The sequence below is a fragment of the Solanum pennellii genome, chromosome 4 (assembly GCF_001406875.1).
Source record: "Solanum pennellii chromosome 4, SPENNV200".
Taxonomy (NCBI): Eukaryota; Viridiplantae; Streptophyta; class Magnoliopsida; order Solanales; family Solanaceae; genus Solanum; species Solanum pennellii.
Genome location: NC_028640.1, coordinates 75,253,446 through 75,274,752, shown reverse-complemented (window position 1 = coordinate 75,274,752; position 21,307 = coordinate 75,253,446). Strand labels below are relative to the sequence as shown.

The 21,307-nt window shown below is 31.1% G+C and overlaps 4 protein-coding genes and 2 non-coding genes across 6 annotated transcripts; 2 read left to right on the top strand and 4 right to left on the bottom strand.

Annotated features, from left to right (window-relative positions):
- Window positions 1–623: 623 nt before the first annotated feature.
- Window positions 624–3,366, bottom strand: LOC107017361 (putative pectinesterase 11). Its single transcript, XM_027916742.1, has 4 exons — window positions 2,930–3,366; window positions 2,088–2,276; window positions 1,748–1,983; window positions 624–1,007 (listed from the first exon to the last, which is right to left on the bottom strand). The coding sequence occupies exons 1-4, from the start codon at window positions 3,329–3,331 to the stop codon at window positions 791–793; spliced, it is 1,044 nt and encodes a 347-aa protein (XP_027772543.1). The 5' UTR covers window positions 3,332–3,366; the 3' UTR covers window positions 624–790.
- Window positions 3,367–7,359: 3,993 nt separating this feature from the next.
- On the bottom strand, window positions 7,360–9,442 carry LOC107016048 (mucin-5AC). Its single transcript, XM_015216521.2, has one exon. The coding sequence runs from the start codon at window positions 9,337–9,339 to the stop codon at window positions 7,498–7,500; it is 1,842 nt and encodes a 613-aa protein (XP_015072007.1). The 5' UTR covers window positions 9,340–9,442; the 3' UTR covers window positions 7,360–7,497.
- Window positions 9,443–9,703: 261 nt separating this feature from the next.
- LOC107017252 (CBS domain-containing protein CBSX3, mitochondrial-like) lies at window positions 9,704–11,232 on the top strand. The gene is made up of 6 exons (XM_015217516.2): window positions 9,704–9,855; window positions 10,095–10,407; window positions 10,480–10,561; window positions 10,653–10,726; window positions 10,816–10,876; window positions 10,956–11,232. The coding sequence occupies exons 2-6, from the start codon at window positions 10,102–10,104 to the stop codon at window positions 11,096–11,098; spliced, it is 666 nt and encodes a 221-aa protein (XP_015073002.1). The 5' UTR covers window positions 9,704–9,855; window positions 10,095–10,101; the 3' UTR covers window positions 11,099–11,232.
- A 150-nt stretch (window positions 11,233–11,382) lies between these two features.
- On the bottom strand, window positions 11,383–11,578 carry LOC114076995. The gene has a single exon (XR_003578091.1). It is a non-coding gene; the product is annotated as a U2 spliceosomal RNA (small nuclear RNA).
- Window positions 11,579–14,362: 2,784 nt separating this feature from the next.
- On the top strand, window positions 14,363–15,304 carry LOC107017168 (protein RADIALIS-like 6). The gene is made up of 2 exons (XM_015217441.2): window positions 14,363–14,704; window positions 15,012–15,304. The coding sequence occupies exons 1-2, from the start codon at window positions 14,496–14,498 to the stop codon at window positions 15,037–15,039; spliced, it is 237 nt and encodes a 78-aa protein (XP_015072927.1). The 5' UTR covers window positions 14,363–14,495; the 3' UTR covers window positions 15,040–15,304.
- Window positions 15,305–15,548: 244 nt separating this feature from the next.
- Window positions 15,549–15,621, bottom strand: TRNAA-AGC. Its single transcript has one exon. It is a non-coding gene; the product is annotated as a tRNA-Ala (tRNA).
- Window positions 15,622–21,307: the final 5,686 nt, after the last annotated feature.

The window sequence follows — 21,307 nt, the reverse complement described above, 5'->3', positions numbered from 1 at the left end:
ACATTACTTTAAATGGAATTGGGATTAAACTTGAATTGGACAACATGTAACGTGGATATTATTATCTAATAGAAAAAAATGCTAAAACAATTTTTCTACGTTTTATATATAGAAAGTTTGAAAAATAAGTTAAATCTCTATATTAGGAATTTGAGCTTTAAATTCTAATTAAAAAAATGAATCAAATATGTTTGATTTTATGTTCTCGAAGATTCGTTACTTTATATGAAATTGATATTAAACTTGGAATTGGACAACATGTAACTTGGATATTATTATCTAATAGAGAAAAAAAAAAACATTATCAACATCAAAATTTGCTTTGTTACTTTTTAAATGTCAATTTTTATCTCCAGCATATACCTGGCATCCACTTCTCAATTTTATATGTAAAACTAAATAAAATTTAGAATTATATTTTTTTCGATGGATATAGCGTTCACGATAATAAAAAGGTTATAAATATCATCCATCTTTAATTTTGATTGACGCCTAACTTAATTTTCTATAAAATATGTGCTCTGAATGATTGGTCAGAACGAATCATATTTTTATGGGCTAATTTTATCGTCCGTATGAAGAGAGATAAAAGTTGACAAGTATACATTGTTTAAGAACAAGAATTTGATTACATTAATCTTTGAATAGATAGACCACTCTCTCTACAAAATAAATCCAAGATCTTTTGTGTCTTCACTAAAACATTGGTCATATTTGTAGAGGGTTCAATAATAGCTAAACTAATTTATTTTTAAAAAAAAAAAACAAATACATAGTAAATTTTCAAGTTTTATGGGCTGCTTCTCTTTTTGTTGAATTTGTTGGAGTTGACTTTAGATAAAGGTGTTAAATGTGTGGGCTTGGACCTAGTCCAACTTTTTGGGCCCATAATACTTTCCTTCAAGTAGGGCACAGCTTCTTCACTAGACAAAGTCTTTAACCAATTTACCCTCTTATTAGAACTTGCACCAGGCCCATAACACTTGTACTCAGCAAAATATGATGTCCTGTTACCAAAATATTAACAAACTAAAGTCAAAATTAAAAATGATTATATTTGCTAGAAGGTGCAAGTAGTAGTTAGCATACATTGAGGATAAAATGAGAAAAGGTCGATCTCAAAGCAGACTACTTCCTGGTGGTTTAGTAAGGGCTTTAGGAAAAGGCGTAACTGGTCTTGTCGGAAGGGCAGTGCTACTATACTATATGGTCGCTTGTGATAGTCTAGTCATATCTTGCATAGACCTAGGGATGCATAAGTTACTAGCTAGCATACATCGAGGATAAAATGAGAAAAGGTCGATCACTGGTGATGGTCTAGTCATATCTTGCATAGATCTAGGGATGCATAAGTTTGAACGACCGAAGGTGTAAAAGGGAATGAGATATACTTCATTTAATTGACTATCTGAACTTTCATTTTATTGGTGAGGGTTCATAATAATCCCTTTCCTATTTTCCCTTCCCCTAAAAACACAGGAAAAAAAAGGGAAGGAGGCAAACCTAAAATAACACGAAAGGAAATACTTGCAATTTCTTGAAATAAATACGGATTAGATAAAATACAAAGTAATAATGTAGAAAAAAGATTCATATAGGTGACATCAAGTAGGTTCTTATAGACCCCACTAACTTTCTTGGAACTTAGGTTTAGTTATTGTTTATAGTTATATCAACAAGTTAAAATAGTATACATATTCGATATATTGTCGATGTTTATAATAAGTTAAATCGATATATATCTTACCTTTGTCTAGAGGAGTCATTCCAATCTTCCCAACCATTGGGGAGTATAACACTTGACATGTAAGTTTGAGCAAATACAACCCTAGCATAAGCACCCCATGGCCTCCCAAGAATTGCACTCTTCACTCCAGTAATCTTACATCCATAGAAAGTGAATCCAGTATTCTCTTGAGGTGATTGTCTATGTTGTGCTGTTATAGCCCCATTCGATTGCGAAAGCGAGTGCAAATGACATTTCTACCCCCAATAAAAAAAACGACGTGTCAATGAAGTGATAAATAAGACTGATAATTAATTTAATGTAAATATCGAATATATATACTGTATATGTTTTATGTTACCTCAAATAGAGAAGCAGCATTTCCACATATGAAATCAGTGTCACCTTCAATATAACAATTTTTATAATAATGTCTACCAACATCATCAAGTAATGTGTCTTGATGTGACATAATTCTACAACCCACAAAGGTTGCTTTATCTCCTTCTACTCTCAATGCTACTGCTTTTGCTCCACTTCCATATGTGTTCTGTAATTAATTAACATCAATAAAATAAATAAGCGGGATAGATTGAATTTGAACAGATTAAAATGAACTGTGTTAAGAATCGTCAGCTCAAAAACTACTTGGTTTGAGGTAGGTCAGTCAAGATGGGATAAAAAATGAGTCAATATCCAACCCACCCAACTCTCACGTAATCTTAATTAATTTGTTTGTTTTCTTATAATTTATTTAATCACCTAATAACAATATTTATTATTATTATTATATATATATATATATATAAAATTGTTCTGATATAAGGTTTCTCATTGGTTAATTTAGGCGAATTATTTAGCCCAAATCAACCTAACTTTTAGATAAACTGAATTGAAAAATCAAAATAGGCTAAACTAATAAAATAGACATATCATTAATCCATTGACTGAATCATGTTTTCATGTACTAATTTTATCACCTAAACAAAGTAACCTAATGGATTAATTAAACTACAATAATATGATCAACAACAACAGTAACAAATCCGGTGTAAATTCACAGAACGGGGTCTAGAGAGGGTGAAGCATACACAAATCTTATCCCTACACTATTTCTGATAGATTTTCGACTCGAGAAAAAACAGTTTGAAAAAAAAGAAATAACGATCGCGATTATGAAAATAAATAAATTATGCAACATACCTGAATTGTAAGGTATCTAGCCACAAAGTCAGAAGCAAAAACAGTGAAAGTTGGAGATTTGAATATATCTCCATAATCATTTCCAGTAATTATAGTATTTTTGACTGTTGTTTTTCTCCCACTAATTGTTATAAATGGCTTGTCACTTGGAACAACAACTTTTTCTCTATAAACACCAGGCTTTACCAAAATAAATACATGTTGTGTATTCTTTGAAGGCACTGCATCAATTGCATCTTGTATTTTCTTGTAATCACCTTTACCAGATGGATCTACTTTTATTAAAATTGCATTTGACAATTGACTTGATGATGTCGTCGTAGCTTCGGAAAAAATCACTAAATAACTCGTAGCTAATAGAATAATCGTAATTATTGAAGTGTACCCGTGAAATAATGTCATATCTTGAATAACAGTGTTAAAGTCAGAAATTTTGATATACCTGTAATACAAAAGGGGAAATGAATTTAAGAAAGTAATGAACTTCTTGCTTTTTTCATGGAATCGAATATAAAGTATTAATAGACAAAATAAAATGAAATTTTGAATTACCTTTATCCGCTACGCTAGAAAATCCAACAATATATATATGTGCACAAAAAGAATTTTTAATTTTTCTCTATATGCACGATATAATTTTCTGTTGAGTACACCTAGAAACTCAAACTTAGGAAAAAGAATTTTGGAACTTTGGGAAAATATGTAACTTTAAGACAATTGAATAATAACCTTCTATATGAGTGTGTATATATATATAGACATAGTGGACAATGACAACATTGGCAAGGTCAATTTTCAACAAGTTTTCTTAAAATTAAAGTAGTTCAAAATTCTGATATTTCTCCATTAACTTGAATATAACCATATTTTTCTCCATGCCAAACTTGGTAAATAAAAACACATGGCACAAATAAATTATCTCAATAAGGTTTTTTGTAAGTCCTCCCCAAAGTTTCTACCTTTTTGCTTTCTTTGTGACTCGAACTTTGAAACTCACGACATATTTACCATCCGAACAACTCTGTCTTATCACCTGAATAAGTTTGTAGTTGCTACTAAAACTTAATTTTTGAAAAAATAAAATAAAATGGGAGTTTGATTAAAGTGGGGACTAGGGAAGTTGGCAATTAGGAGAAGTAGGCGGGAAAAAAAAGTTTGTTTATATTACATCAGTTAATTTGCACGTATAAAATTTGGCGCCGTTTATACTTTATATTATAAAGTTTATAACGATTTTAATTGCCTAATTTAATTTGAAGTATAATTGTACAAGTACGTGCTGCACAACATTTATAATATAGTGGAAAATTACCTTAATTCTTTAGGCATTTAATTTTAGAATGAAAAAATAAATAAAATGTTTGACTGGTCAAGGATGAACGACTCGTAAAAAAAGTCAACTTTTAGATGTATTAAAAGTAATCATTAAAAATTATTCGATGGTTAATTACCACTAATTGCTTTTGGTACAAATTTTTGGGGTTGCTTTTTAAATAAATTAAATAATTTAAACTTGTTTGACTTTCATTTGCGTATTTTGAAAATAAAGCGTTGACGAAAAAAGTATTATTTATCAGAAGTATTTTTCAAAAAAAAAAAGATTTGAAAATATATTTTATGAAGCAATAAATTATATTTGACTAAGATAACAAAAATATTTAAAAGTTGTCAATATACACATTCGACATGAGGTAGTTAATTAGTTATGTTATGGTTGTATGTATCATATTCTATATATTATTTAAAAGTTGTAATTAACGAAATATTAATAAAATATTTTGTTCTATATACGTTTGGTAACCAATGACTCTCGACCTAAAACGTATTTTCAATTCTGTGGATATTAAATAAACTTCATATATATTTTTCTAATTTTTATTTGGCCAAACATCATTTTATTAAATAAGTGGATAAACGTAACCCTCGTTACCTGCTCAAAGCTGTACAAATATAATCATATATTATTATAAGAGGGAACAAAAAAAGTTAAAAGTTGAATTACAATTTTATCCTTACTATAAATTAAAATGTCATAAAAGCATTTAATTATTTAGTTTAAATGTTAAATTCTATCATTTTAATAAAAATGTAGATGACTTTTGCATTTCCTTAAATTAATTCTTAATTAAAATATAACCAAATAATTAAATGTTTGGAATGTGAAAAGATATATTTTAATTGTACATGTATATTCTAGAATAATTACTGACATATGAAAAGAGTGACTCCCCATTTATCCGATTAATGCCACTGATTTTATTTATTTGATTTATTATTACTAAGATATTAAAAGTGTGTAATTATATATGAATGAATTAGTAATAAATTATTGAGATGACTTGTAATTGCCTCATTTATTACTAATTACAATGATTTGTGTTTTTCATCTTTTTAATTATTCATTCAAACTAGACTAGATTCGAAGTTCAAAGCAATAATTATTAGAGGTATTGTTAATTCTCTTATTAAGCCTAACTATGACTTGTATTTTTCATCTTTCCATCTATCTATATATTAAAGACTGTTATTTAGAACTGAAAAATATAGAATTTAAACAGACATTTTTACTACTATTTAAGAACTAGGTGATAACCATTGAATAATGAAAGAAATTGTCATTCAACTGATAATCAAAAAACTATTTCATCTATGATAGGCAAAAAAGACATGAAAAAATAGAATACATGAGGTGGGGAGAAGAACTTGACTTCTTTTTAGACATGCCTAAGTCCTCATATCTCTTTCGATATATATTCTCCATCACGAAGATTATTGTTATTTCTAATTTCTTTTGCGTTTCTAATAAACTCATTGGGGTGTTGTAATTTTTTAGCTATTATTATGAGCTTTTAAAATAGATGTATGTATGAAGTTCAGTGTTTAAATTATATATCTGTCAGTTTTATATTTTAACTGTAATTGTTTTTAATTTTGTATAATTTTGATAGTACTGTCTTTTGATTTTAGAACCTTAAATAATATAAATATTTCACTCTATCGTTTCTCATTAAAATAATATAGGCAATATTATCAATAAGTGTGCATGTATTTTTAATATTCATTTATGGCTATAAAAGGTTATCACTGATATTTAAACTTATACAAGTTAAAGGAGACTATATTATATTAATTAATTTCACATACTTTTTGCTTGATGCCAAATGCGCAATCCCTTTTTATTTATTTTTATTGATACATGAAGTATAATTGGTAAAATTAACGTGCAACGCACGTTGTCAGAAACTAGTATATTTCTATAAGTCACAGTTAAAAAAAAAGAGAAGATGTGAAAATATGAAAGTTAAATCACGTAAAAATTAAAAAATGTCAATATGTTATACATATACATACGAATATATTTTTACTTAACACATGGACGACACCCTCAAGTATATGTGACTGCGCCATTGGATACGCACTATTAAAACTCATAAACATTTAATTCTATAATGGGAAATTAAAGAAAATGACATATAAAATGTATCTACAAACATTAGACAATAGGTCAACTAACTTCAACGGTTTAACTATATCATTAAATGTTATTATTATATTAATTAGTCATGATCACAAGTCCATGACATTTCTTAATTTTTCAACTAACAAAAAACTATATTTGACTCTTAAAAGACAGTAATTTACCAAAAAAATAAATGTATAGAGACAGCAACATCATATCCAATAATGACTTATTAATTGCATTTGTCATACGTGATCTATAGATGTGAACCGCGATTGACACAGGTGATTGAGTTGATGTACCAGGAATATCACATAATTAAAGAGTTTAAGGATCGAATCCCACCTGATCCTTTCTAATCGGTGGAGTTAATGCATCGGACCTGTAACATCTTCTGTGTGCTTTGCAAGTTATTGCACAGGACCAGGTTTACCCAATATGCACATCGAGTTTCAATACACTTTGCATAATCTCTCGTTTAGAAAGACAAGCTATTATACTCCTTCGATTTGGATGCATAATTCGAAATCAAAATGCTGAAATTCATAGTTAAGGCTTTAACCTTTTTGAGTTGTCCTGAGAATTTGAATATTGAGAACAAAGCTATAGGTAAAATGGTGAGACTACTTACAAGAAACACGTACCAGGTAACTCCGTCCACGAAAGGTAGAATAGATGGAAAGAAATCACTTGAGTCGTGTTTTTATCTACACTAGAATATGAACTTGAGACCTCATAGTTCTTTATCTCGCTTCATTGATCACTAGGATACACCCTTGGGTTCGTTCTTTTTCATATTCAATAGTGTGAAATGTAGTTTTTGATGTTAGTTCAGCATTACTTGTTTAATGTGTTCTTCGTCATGAATTTGATTCCACGATTAGTACTCTGTAAACGAGTTATCAAGGGAAGGAAATGACATTGAAAATAACTATTCATGAGATTAATAAGGTCCTTCACATGTACGATATACGCGAAACAGATAACAACATCTCATGGATATCATGTTTTATTGATCATTTGCATCACAGTTACAATTGCTTTCAACAGATCTTATTGAAAATGTATAAAATGATATGTTAACTTTCATTAGTTACATGCATTAGTTTCAAGGAGTGTCGATATCATTATCTCTCTTCTTCTTACGGCCAACATGGCAACCATGTCTCCGAGGTTTTTCAGGGTTATCTGAATCAGAATCACTTGGTTCAACGAAAAGACCTTCGAGACATCTTCTTTTGATTGTTGGCTTGTATGTATGTTTCTGAGGACGGATAACATTGTATTCGGCCTTGTGTGCCTCAATCAGTCCAGTTGTCTCACATGATTTTGTTGGTTCGGAAGGCATACGAGGGAATATCATGTGTATACCTGGATTTTTCCCCTGAATGGTACTGTCAAATGTAATTGAGTTGTTAAGCCCCTGCACATTGCAGTTCATGTATGCCTCTAGTCCTTGATCTTTCATCGTCCTTTCATCGTTTGTTTGTTTTCCCTTTGAAGTTCCCTCTGCATCAGTCATTGCATCGGTACTTTCATCTGCATTTAGTTTATAGCCTCTGTGAATGTGAACTGCCTTTCCTTTTCTGGATGAGTTTGAACTAAGTTGCATAGATGCTCCTCTGTTATCCCCTGCAAGGGTGATTACGCTCACCGGCCCCTCTTCCAATTTTTGCTTGCCATCTCCAACAGTCATCCTATTAATTAACTTTGAGATGTTATCTTTTACCTCTTTGTTAAGGGGTACATCTTGTTCAGCTGAAATTGTTCTTGTCTGTTTCCCATTAGAGACACGGTTCACCCGAATTTGATCATTATCAGAATTGGCTTGCTTCTCAGTATATGCTTGCTTTGATTGAAACACAATGTCTGGCTGCTCACGGTAGTTTTTATCCGTGGTCTCTTGCACAACTTCCTTCACTTCTTTAGTTTCCGGGATGTTTGTCTCCAACGGCCTGGCTGACTTAGGTTCACTAATGATTATTGAAGAATCTGAAGGTTTTACCCTTTCAGGTGACTTATCTTTTGCTTCAGTTGATGTCTCAGATATGGCTTCTTTCTTGAGAATCTCCATTTGTTCTGATTGAGGCTCAACTGTTGCGGGCATTGGTTCTTTTTCAGAGTTTGATGGTAGTGTTTCGGTGGATTTGGGAGAAATTTCTGAGCTGTCTTGTGATTGTTTTGGTGGAGATGTTGGCTGGGAAATTATATCATTCGGTTGCATTTGAGAGGTTATATCAGATGGATTTGAAGAAGTCTGGTCGCTCGCAGTGCTAGCTGCCTTTGAGGTAAGTTGGTCAGTTGAAAGGACCTGAGGACCGTTGCGTGTTGGGGAGGATTTTGGACCCATTTCTTGTGATTGAGGAGCTGGACGAGACGGGGATGGAGATAGAATCTGAGACACATTGGAGTTAGTTGGGACATCAGACAGTGAAGCTGGTTGTTCTTGAGATGGTATCAAGGGTTGAGACTCAGTTCCGGAGGGAGCACTAGATTGTGGTCTCTGCGATGTTGTGGATGTAGGGGTTTGAGTTTCAGTTTTCGGGCTAGCTGGAGCATTTGTGGTAGAGGACTGGGTAGGAGTTTTCTTGTCAGATGAAGATTGAGGAAGAACTGAGCTACTTTCAGGTAAAGGGCTAGTATTTGTGGTGGGCTGGCTAGGTGCTTTTGGTGGTGAAGAAGGCTTTCCAGATATCGCGGTTTTTGTGGAACTTGATGGCTGCTTTGGAGATGAGTTTTCATTTACAGGACTCGAGGACGGGCTAGCTTTGGGTCTAGTACTGCTGGAAGGCTGTGAACTAGTCCGTGATCTTGTCCCTTGACGAGTTGTTCTACTAGAACCAGTAGGTTTGGTATTAGGCTGAGTGGCTGGTTTGCTTGCAGCTGCAGGTTCAGGTTCAGATGCAGCAGACCAAGGAAAGCGTAATCGAAATGTTGATCTTCTATCCATCTTACAAAAAAACAAATCTTATGAAGCAAATAAAAACTTTACTGTTCAATTTTCTGGTGAATGAGATGATATGAAACTACCAAAAAAACATCAATATATATATAAGATTTGTTTTTTTGATACCTTAGAACATATAATGTCTTAACTTGCCTTCTCACCCTTCTTTTCCTTTCAATATAGGCAATCAATAAATAATGTTCAATTGCCTTATGATTAAGGTTAGCATCTCAAATTCTGTTTATTAGCATAATTGCCTTGTCAAAGAATATCTTGGCATGAGGCAAAGGAAAAAGATTAAGGGAAGAAAATAAGTTAAATTTTCCTATTAAATAGTTGATGACTTCTACAAGAAGCAAAGAATTCGAAGCAAAATTCGTGTTTAAGCAAAGAACAACAAAAATGGAGTTCATATAAATAACTAAAGAGAGTACTCATACTTCTCTTGTAAACTTGCTTGAGCATATAATCATCACTAGCTGAAACAAAATTGCCAATTGAAGATATTCTTTCCTCAAGGTAAGTTCTTCAATTTTCATACTACTTTTGAGTCAGGATTTAGAGTTTATGACCTCAAGTTGATACTACAATAATAACTGAAATCACGGTCAAATTTACTAGTTTCATGTTATATATACAGAACTTGAGCAAAAGTTATCAGGTTCACGTGAATCCTTGATCGGATCCTCCCCTGTTAAGACTGATTCATATTGATACATGACATTGGAAAGCAAATGATTTTTGTACCTTAATGACAGGAACACAATGCAAGGAGTTATGCGCGTGGTTAGATCATGCCATGAAAAGCTCAAGGTGACTATTCTACAGCACTCACAATTCAAAAACACGAGTGAGATGAACAAAGTATTCGCAAGATTTGGACGTGTTATCTCCTTCCCGGTGGTGCAGAGCAAGGAAGCAAATGACATAATGGTATCAGAGTCCACAATGCAGCAAAAGGGGTTGGAGAATACAACTGTTGCTGATGTACTAATGATAAAAGATGAAGAAAAAGGCAACTCATGGCTTTGTTGTCGAACAAATGACACAGCGTATGATGCCATCAAAAAAGTAAGTAGCTAAAAGATTCAACATCACTATAGAAATGTTAAATATCGATTGTTAACATGACGATGGTGATAGATGGCAGCAAACAATATCGGTTCGTTGGTGGTTCTTAGGCCTGGAGAGAATCAACTGATAGCTGGAATTATAACAGAAAGAGGTAAATTTTCCTTTCAAGTCTCTAATATATCTAAGTAATACACACAATGTTGAACTTATTCATCTATACACATTGTACAAGAGAAGTACAGATTATTTGCGGAAGGTAATTGTACAGGATAGATCATCTAAATACACAAGAGTCGGAGATATTATGACCGAGCAGGTACTCTAGATATCGGTCTTCCTGGCTTTAAACCTTTTTTCATCTGTCTTCTGTTTTATGCTCAAATATTAGTACTACCTTTGCAACAGAGCAAGCTGATAACCGTCACATCGGACACAAACATTCTTCAAGCAATGCAGCTCATGAGTGGTAAGTATTAGTTCTAACTCGCGAAGTTACTTATGCTTAATGCACTAAGGAAATGTGATGGAACGTTTTATGATCACAGAGCACCACATACGACATGTTCCAGTGATCGATGGGAAGGTAGTAGGCATGATTTCTGTGGCGGATATTGTCAAAGCAGTGGTGGATCAACAAACTGGAGAAGTGAAGCAACTCAATCAATTCATCAAAGGAGATTACTACTGAAAAACAATATTAGCAAAGCCACAACATACTCATTGTTATCTTTCAAATTGTCAACAAGAAGATCTACAAACATAGTGTTCAAATTTAAACAAAAATTATATTTCGCATAATACGTAATTATATCATTCAACTTAGCTTTAATCGTTATCTATGTTTGTGCACAACATTTAAAATTATATAAAACTAAATAAGTAAATATAAACATCCTATAAACACAATAAAAATGCGTATACAATAAGAACACATTACACAATATATAAACCAAAAGATTTGAAGTTGATTTGGTGGGGTGCGCCAGGCCCATGCAGTAGTGCAACGCATGAGCGACACGCAAGAGCCCAAGTAGCAAGCTACTTTGATGAACTCTCCCCCTTAAAAAATTGAGTTAATATCGTGTGAATTGATGATTCACATATCAAATATTAAACTGATAAAAACAGATACTACACTTGATCTTAGCCAAAAGGCCGAGAAAGGTATGCTTTAAATAGTTAATGGGCCTATCCAATTATAGCACCTGTCTACTGTCTACTTATTTGTTTCTATCGATGTGGTAGTCAGTGCAAATGAATAAACACCTGCAAAAACTGTAGGAGCAGAACACTATGTCTAATCAACCACAGTTTATCAATTATCAACAATTTATTTTCATATCTGAACTAAAAAAAAAAAAAAATTGGATAAAAAAAATTAACAATGTGTTTACACTAAATTGATGTAACTTATCCTAGTTAAGTGATCTAATGGAGTTAATATATGCGTGCGTATTTAGTCATATGGTTAAGTGATAATTGTTTATATGTATTTATTGATTTGGTGTAATCATCCAGTGTAGTACGAAAGTATTGAGGATTAGTGATATCACGTTCCATTAAATGTTCTTTGCAAACAAATAAAAAGGAAGTTATATTCTATAGTATTTTTTAAAAATATTTCATCACTAATTATGTCTTCATTGGATTCCTCAAGTTGCCTTGCTAATTATTCTCAATTTTCTATCTAGGAGAATATAATTAGCTTATTCTTTGTGTCTCCTTCTTGCACTCTAATTACACTTATGGAGTATTTAAGTTCCGTCATTAACAATAAATGAAGTTAAATAAACCTTAAAGACACTTATTGAATTACAAATGAATCATATTGATATTGATACTTAAAAAGAAATGGTAATCTTCCAAGTTTTTTTTTTCTTTCCAAAAAATAGACACAACGAAAATTTTACCAGTAACTTTGGTTCGAACTTTGTACATGTGTAAAACAAACTTTCTGATAGAATCTTGAACTCATTACCGTAAAGTTCAAATCTTGCATCTGCTTCTCTGCATAGCATTACTATACACTATTATTCACCGTATTACATTATAATCATCGCATAACTAATACATGAATCAAACAACCTAAGCATAATGCAATAGGAATATCACAAACCAAGAAAAAGATGTTAAAATAGAGCAAGAATTTCAAAATTATAACAATGGAGGATATCTCTTAGAAAGTAGTCTTTTATTTCTAACCACTGAATCCCAGAATCTAATATTACCAATACAAAGGCTATTAAACATTCCTCAAGCAAGACATGTTGATTCTGATTCTGCATAACTCAATTTCCTCTTCGAAATATCGCCTTTTACAAGTATGCAAAGAGAATTCCATTCTGATCAAAAGTATGCACAGCATATTATATTTACTGTTATAAACACTCTCATTCGAAAGACAAAGATTGTTCTAATTCTCAGCAAGATTATACGCGATCGCCCACATTTGACTCAAGAATAAACAACAAACATATCCAGAATATAAAAGTGACCACTAATCTTGCAATTTAGCTAAGATAAGGTACTCTTTTATCTTTTTATCATTTGGAACATAATTTCATTCATCATCAAAAGAAAAGAGATAAAAAGTAGCAAATAATCTGATTATTCCATTTGTGGTAAAAGTTTCTCTGTTGATTCAACTACTATAGACCTTTTCAACAACATATACTTGTCTGTGACATATACAAATATTCTATCCTTAGTGTACTTCTCAAGCTTTTACTAGCATACGACTCAACATTAAGATTGTTGGTCCAATCTCAGCTCCTATGATTTTCTCTATAGCGAGAGAGACGTGCCATATTTGTCTCATAAACCTTAGATATACAGTGTAATTTTTCACAGACTGGACCCCATGTGGCTCCGCCCCTGGATACAATGATGTAAAAGGTATTCTAAATAAAAGGGACGTTTCTTATACATCAGATACTTTGTTGTATAACGGCATATAGATTCCTACTGTAGTTCTTTTACTAGAATATGAACTGCGAGATTTTCGACAAATGGTGTCCTTCCACCTCATCCAAGTGGTCAGGTAGTATCTTAAATGAAAAAAGGTGTCAAAGCAAGTGGTCTAAAAGGCTTCCCACTTTTGGTAACTTTCAGATATTTTAGTAACTACAACTCCTTTTTTTATGACCGTGGTGGTGTTCTGGATAACTTCTGCTCAACTAGTTCCACGAGATACCTGTCACCTTCCACCAGCAATAGGTATAAGGTAACTCTGTCGACCAAGACTAGGACAACTCTTCATGCTGAAGAAACTACAACTTGTCCATCTGGAGTCTAGACAAATAGATGGTTGATACTAGTTTCGAAAAGAGCTTTAGAGTCAAAGACAAGTCACTTTCATTAGTTGTAACAAATAACAACACTGCAATTATAAGTACATAAAAAACATATAAGTTAGCTAGTGAAGAGGCTACCTATATATGTTTTACACCATGATAAACCTCATGGTACCTACACCTTATCTTGAAAAAACAAAAGCAGGGGAAATTCTGAAAGACGCGGTATTAGAAATAAGCGTAGGGTGAGATTTTTTTCGATACAACTATAGGCAACCTAATAGTTAAAACCATCCAAATGTAAGTCGATAAAACTGAAAAGAAACAAACAAAATTGAGCTGATGCATAACATTAAGTACTTAGTCTATGCAGTTTGTTCACAATTCGTTGTCCTCACAACATACAGATCAACAATGTTGAAGTCAATATACAGATTGTCAAAAAGATTGTTTTTTTGGCCTAAAATACTATAGCGTTGACGCGTCTATATTAGCCATAGAATTGGAATTAGAGGATCTAATCTCTTCCAGCAGGGTGAATTTCCTATCTGATATTATCCACTTGCTGATGATAATACTTTTCAACAAAAAGTTTGGTCACAAAATACTATTTTCTTATTCTCCCTCCACCTATTGTACCTCTCCTTAAAGAAAAATATTCGCCAACTTGCTACAACTCAACGCCTTCTTCTCCATCTTATAAGGACCTAACGTAGCATTATGTTGCCCATACCATTCACTTGAGCTAGCACTCGGCTTTTGGTGAAGTAGCTCTGCACACACGTGTACAACATGGCCTCGTGGACTGCAAGGCAAAACAAGAAGTTCGAAGAGGCTTTGGCGTTATATGACAGAGACACACCTGATCGTTGGCATAACATTGCAAGGTGTGTAGGTGGAAAATCAGCTGCAGAAGTGAAGAGGCATTATGAAGTACTTGTGAAGGATATCATGCAAATAGAAAATGGTCAAGTACCTTTACCAAATTACAATGAACATAGGTATTAAACATCAAAACTAATCTTTTATTAATGTTATACAAGTCAATGATACGTTCTGTATCGATTCCCATATTGGTTCGTGTCATTTTCCTATTCATGGTACTGTTTATGTTTATCACCATCTATCCATTTTTAGTAACTTTACGCCAAAGACTTAGTCACACTCCTTGTTGACACTTCTATTCTAAAGAATAAATGCTTATACTTTCAACTCTCTGCATCCACGATTGTTTCTTGTTCCTCGATAAAAGAATGTACGCAAACAAGTAACTAATGCTTATCAACATGTCTATATGTTATTGAACAGGCTTCTGAAGAACCTGAAGCTACAGTGAGAACAAATTTCGCGGCCACGCTGAATAACATCACAAGTTCTCTGTTATATTTGCAAATGCAAAAGGCATAAATTGTGAATTTATGTCTTAAGTTTTTCAAGTAAGCAAAATGTATTATGACTATTGTTGTTCATCTCTATCCATTTAACTTTTGTTTTACTGTTGTAATGTTTCTCAAACGCGTAATATAATGTCTACTTCACTTTCATGTTAGTGTAATATGTTTGATAAAATAAAACCAAAATTACATGCTTTACGGTCTGAATTCGATGGATCATAATTCTCAATTCATTCTTTCTTTTTTAGATACTTGTAAAAGTTCAATGAGAATTACACGCTTTATAGTCTGAATTCAATGGATCATAATTCTCAATTCATTTGTTCGTATCACAACAATCAAATCTCACACCGTACATGAGTTCATATGTGATTCTTTAGGTTACTATTAGAGATTACGAATTCGAGCTATGGGAGCTAACATCTAAAAAATAAAAGTAGGAACATAAAAATGGAGATGCGGGGTATCGATCCCCGTACCTCTCGCATGCTAAGCGAGCGCTCTACCATCTGAGCTACATCCCCTTACATATACTGTTTATCTTAAATCAAATAAATATATCAAATAAACATCTAGTAAACAGAAAAAATTTTACAAGGAAGGAAAATTTAACACTTCTTTTGATGAATCAAATTCAAACTCACGAAAAATGCTTAAAAGTTGTTTTAGTTTAAAAGGCATAATACATATCGAAGTTGTCCTGAATCTCGATTTTTTAAAAAGACACCTTAATTTTGCGGGTGTCCTATTACCCCTTAAAAAAATTTCACAATAGTATGTATACTCCATTTTTCAGCCAATACCACTTTCACAAAAATATTTGTAAGTCACGCATAAATAGTCACTTGACACGTATTAAAAGTAATTTTTAATTATTTTTATTTAATTTCTTTGCTTTTCTTTTTCCTTTTTTTCTTTTTTTTCTGGTTCTCTTTGTTCTTCACCTCAATGTTGTAGCTTCTGTCATTCCTTCGTCAAGAAGAACAGTCGCCAAATCCACTGTTGTGGGACGGAATTTTCCGGCAGTATTATCAATTATTTGTCAAATTACCACTAATTAATCTATTTATTTAAATAAATATCATCGAATAATCAAAATTTAAATATTCAAAATCTCACCAAGTCAAAATCTGATATTTAAATCACCTCCTTCTTCAACTTCTTACTCTCAAATCGAGTTTTCTATAGTTTCACTATTCTCAAATTTCAAACTTGTTTTGTAGGAGGAGTAAAATCACTAAACTAATTTGTTTTTTCAAAATAAAAAAGAATAAGAATGAACACAATAACATTATTAAAAAAAACAATGAAGAAGACATAGATGCCCAAGAAACATGGGTAAGCTAATGATGGTAGTGAAGATGAGAAAAAAGATTTGAAAATTAAAAACTATTCCTAATAAAGCTTTAAAAGAAATAATACATGGATTTTTCTATTTTTTTCAAAATAAGCCAAATTAAGAGTGTCACATGACAATTTTACGTTGGTCTGAAGTTGTATGAACAATGCTTCACGCGTCTAAATTTTGTGATATCACGAGTGGTGTTAAAATTAGTCAAAAAGATATATTTATTGTGGATTTAGATAGTTTCGTGGGGTAATAGGATACCCGCAAAGTTAAGGTGCCTTTTTGAAAATTCGAAGCAACTTCAGTGGTGACTTTATGTCTTTTCTATATCTTTTAGCTTGACTTCAAATCACATATATATTCTTAAATTTTAAATGTGCAAAGTAGATACTTAAAATTTGTACAAAGTTAAACAAATAGACATACGTGTCCTACATGACATCTTACATGTTATTTTTTGTCCTACGTGTATTGTGTCAAGTAGGACTCAAGTATCTACATGTTCAACTTTATACAAGTTTAAGTGCTTACTTGTGCAAACCCAGAATATAAATGTGAGATGAGACCTAGTTAAATGACACATTCATATATTATACCGATTAAAAAACACTTATAAATAAATCAATTCATACTCGCTTTAAAAAATTGTATACAACATCTATATATTAATTTTTATATCATAGGATCAATCACAAAATTAATTTTGCAATACGTCAACAAGGTAGATTAAAATTTTACAAGAAACACCTTAACATGTAGAAAATTATTATTGCCATTGAATATCAAGAACAAAAAAAATATACTATTTTCTCTTGTACATAGTTAGGTAACTAACAAATTAATCAAACTCCCCTCAACTATTTTCGAGCTTCTGTCTGTCAAAGGTTCGAGAATCTATAAAAAGATCGTCACCGCCTTTGTTATAGGCAAGCAAATTAACAGACGAAAATAAAAAAGGAAAAATCTTGAACACCCAACACATCTCCTCTTCGTCTTCTTCGTATGACCAAATTTGTACCAATTGTTGAGTCTCAAAACTATAAGCAACAATTTTATGTGCCAAAACTTGTAGATATAATACCTGTAAATCCTTATTGAATGCACATGGCTTCACTGTGTACCCTGTTTCAAACCCCAATCTTACAAAATGATCAAGCTTGAAGTCATTTCCTCTGAAACTCCATATGAAAACTCCATTGTCAACTGGATCACAAAATTGTATTACTGCGTCTTCTTCCGATGATTCGTATAAAAACTGAGAGTGGTAAACATCTTTTCTTCTGGAATTGTTTTTCGGCAGTGAAAATAGTGTAAATACTTTGAAATCTATGTCGTATACCAGCAAACATAAACTCCATATCCAGTACAATTTTCTTTTCTCGCGAGAAAAAACACTCGAATTATAGCATTGCCCTCGAATAAATCCATCTGATTGAAGGAGATGGGAATTCAAAATTTGAATTTGGGTTTCCCGCCACTTCCATGAATTCGATTCGAAGATTATACAATTCACCATTTGGGTATCGAAATCAATTTCTTCCCAGAAGAAAGCGATAACTTGAAACGAATTTAACTCAAAAACAAGACTAGAACAAGTGGGTCTTGAAATATGATGAGAAATTGGTAGAGAAATTAACTGGTTAAGAACAGGGGATGAAACAGAGTATGTCCAGAACCCATTTTTGTTATTTTCTGAAGCGTAAAGAAGAACCCCATTACAAGAATCGATCAAATACGGGAATTTATGAGCGGAAGATGAATGGAAAGTACAAAATTTGGGGATTTTTTTCTGGGTTAAGTCGTGTAACTTCATGAAAACTGATTCTTGATAAGTTTTGTGTTTGAGGAAGATGACAAGACCAGTTGAAGTTGTGAGAGGATAACAATGGCGGATATTGGTAATCGAATTTCGCCATGTTTTCGAAACAATCTTCAATTGGATGAGAGATTTTAAGGGAATTTTAGTGAAAATTGATTCAACTATATGGTTTGATAAATTCCCAAGCTCTATCATCTCTTCTTCTTCTTGCTCTGTTTCCATGGCAATCGCCATTGCTAATCTCCTCTGTTTTTTGAAGTTAAATTTCGTATTTAATTAATTAATTAATACTTAAAAGGTATTTATAGAAACCCTAATAAACTAGTTATGGCGGTTAATTATCAGTTACAGTTAATTTATTTGTGTTTGGTAATTAATTAATTGATTAATTGTACTTGGTATGCAAGATTATTAGTAAGTAAATGCTTGATGAGCAAGCATTAAATTTCTATAGTTAAACGGGTTGATAACTAATCACCTATATTTTCTCACTTAAATATTTATTTTTGGCTATTTATTTACAATATTTTTGGCAAGTTATTTTTTTGGTAAAGTTTAATCATGTAATATATGACATATGTATATATAATTTTTATATTCATAAATTCTAAAAAGAGAAAATTGTGCATTATATAACAAACTATTAATTCAAAATAAATGTTATAAATACAAGTTTCATTTATTTCTAATTCGTAGCAAACACTTTGTCATTCAGAGAATCTCCTTCATAACTCTCACTTTATATAAATACAAATTTATAAATTGTGTTTGTATGAAGCGACAGTGACTGTATAAACAAATATAAATACATATTTATTCGTAATATACATTTATAATTATACAAATACAAATCGTCCCTTGTCAAGTTCTCTTTTCTCTCTCGCTTTATACGAACACAAATTATACAAAATATAATGTGTAACTTTTGTTTGTATAAAGAGAGAGAAATTTGATATACAAATATTATTGTTTTAACTCGATTCAATTGTATATGAATTTAAATTTTATACAAATATACACAAAAAAAGAACATATTCATATACAAATACAAAATTTATAGACATAAACGCCTGATTTATAAAAATAAACCTCGATTTGTACAAATTGTTGCCATTTATAATCAGATGCCTACAATTTATACTAATATGATGCTCTATAGCAAACTATGTTTGCTCTAGAGCGCAAATAGCAAAACTGCAGTTATAGAGCATTAACATGATTTTATATTTGTTATTCCTGAAATTTATTGTTCTAAAAATTATTTTAAAATACTCATAAGTTTGTATTATCATTCTATAATGAAAAGCGTTTCGTGAAAAGTCATTACAAGAACATAATTAAAATGAATTTGAAATAAAATGAAGGAAATAAAAGGAAAATGTCATTGATTTGTGTATAAAAAACTATTACTATTACTTGTAATTGGAAGTGACTTCGAAGAACAAGCTAGGATAAAATATAGTATATAAAATATTTATATAAATAAAATAAATATTGTGCAACAAATTAGTAATGAAATTCAATCAAAATTTTTTAATGATAAGTGTTTTTATTCAGCTACTAGTAATAGTGTGATTATTTAATAATGTATTTATATATTATTTTATGCATGTATTAAATTATAAAGAGATTGGTTCTTTATGCACTCATATAAGTTATCTATCTCTTATTTCATGCATAAAAGGATACATAAATTCTTTTATAACTTATACATATTTTAATAGTCATGCAAGTTTCTTAAATATATACATGAATCAGTTATTTTTCTATACCTATCGAATATAAATATCGTACAAATTATATGAAAATTAATACAAAAAATAACTTATTTTTTATCAGTTATCAAACAACTTGTAATTTCATAAATAAAATACAAAAAGATTAATATGTATATAAATCTTATTCCAATTTTATAACTATAAATATGTTATTTTTAATAGAATCTAACACTAATAAACAATTCAAAGTAAAGAAAAAAAATTGCTATAACATTGCTCTCAATTAAATTAGATGTCATAATTTTGACGTTTCACAAAAATAGAAAAAAAAATTAGAAAATTGTCATATTTGTTGAAGTAACATGTGTGCCCATATGTGGTCCTGTTATTATTAAAAAGTAGGTAAAAGAAGTATGAAAAATACTATATTATAATTGAATCTCATGATATAATAAGTGAACATAATTTGGCACAGATTAAGAAAAGCATCCTCAATTAAGGATATTAATAGAATATTTATTTATGCCATAAAAGGCAAGAATAGTATAATTGCATGTGTTTTTTTAATTACATGTTTGCAAGACTCAAATTATATGTTTATTAGTCGGTGCTTACCTTAAAAATAATAAATGCATATATTATTTGCACATCAACTTTTTCTATTTAATTATAGTTGACTAACATGTACTTTTATATTCTAATAAAGTCTACCTAATCATAAGACAATTCTCTCTCATTAACTTTTGTTTGTTTTATGTTATATAAATTTTAGTGATTCAAATCTTAATTATAAATGTATATATGTTATATTACTTTATAACCATGCACTTAACGTTTTTAAATAGATTTGAATAATTTATAATGTTTTTCGTTATTAGGGAAAAAACATAAGTACTCCCTAAACCTATGTTCGAAATTCCAGAGACACACTTATACTATACTAAGATTCTATTGCCTCCCTAAATTTATTTTATAAGTAATTTTCTACCCCTTTTCGGTTTATGTGACACTAGGTTGAAAAAATAAGTCAATCAGCTTTGGCCCCACAAAATAGTGCCACGTAGATCAAAAAGAGAAAGAAAATTACTTATAAAATAAGTTCAGGGGATAATAGGACCTTCGTATAGTATAAGTGTGTCTTTGAAATTTCGGACATAAGTTGAGGAGGTACTTGAACATTATCCCTAGTTATAATCATTTACAATCATCATTACCTATAATAATCGTTCATCATAATTATTAGTTATCACTTCTGGCTTCAACTATTAATAATCATTATAAATTATTATTATCAATCAATTAGTATCTCGACTAGCTATTATTTA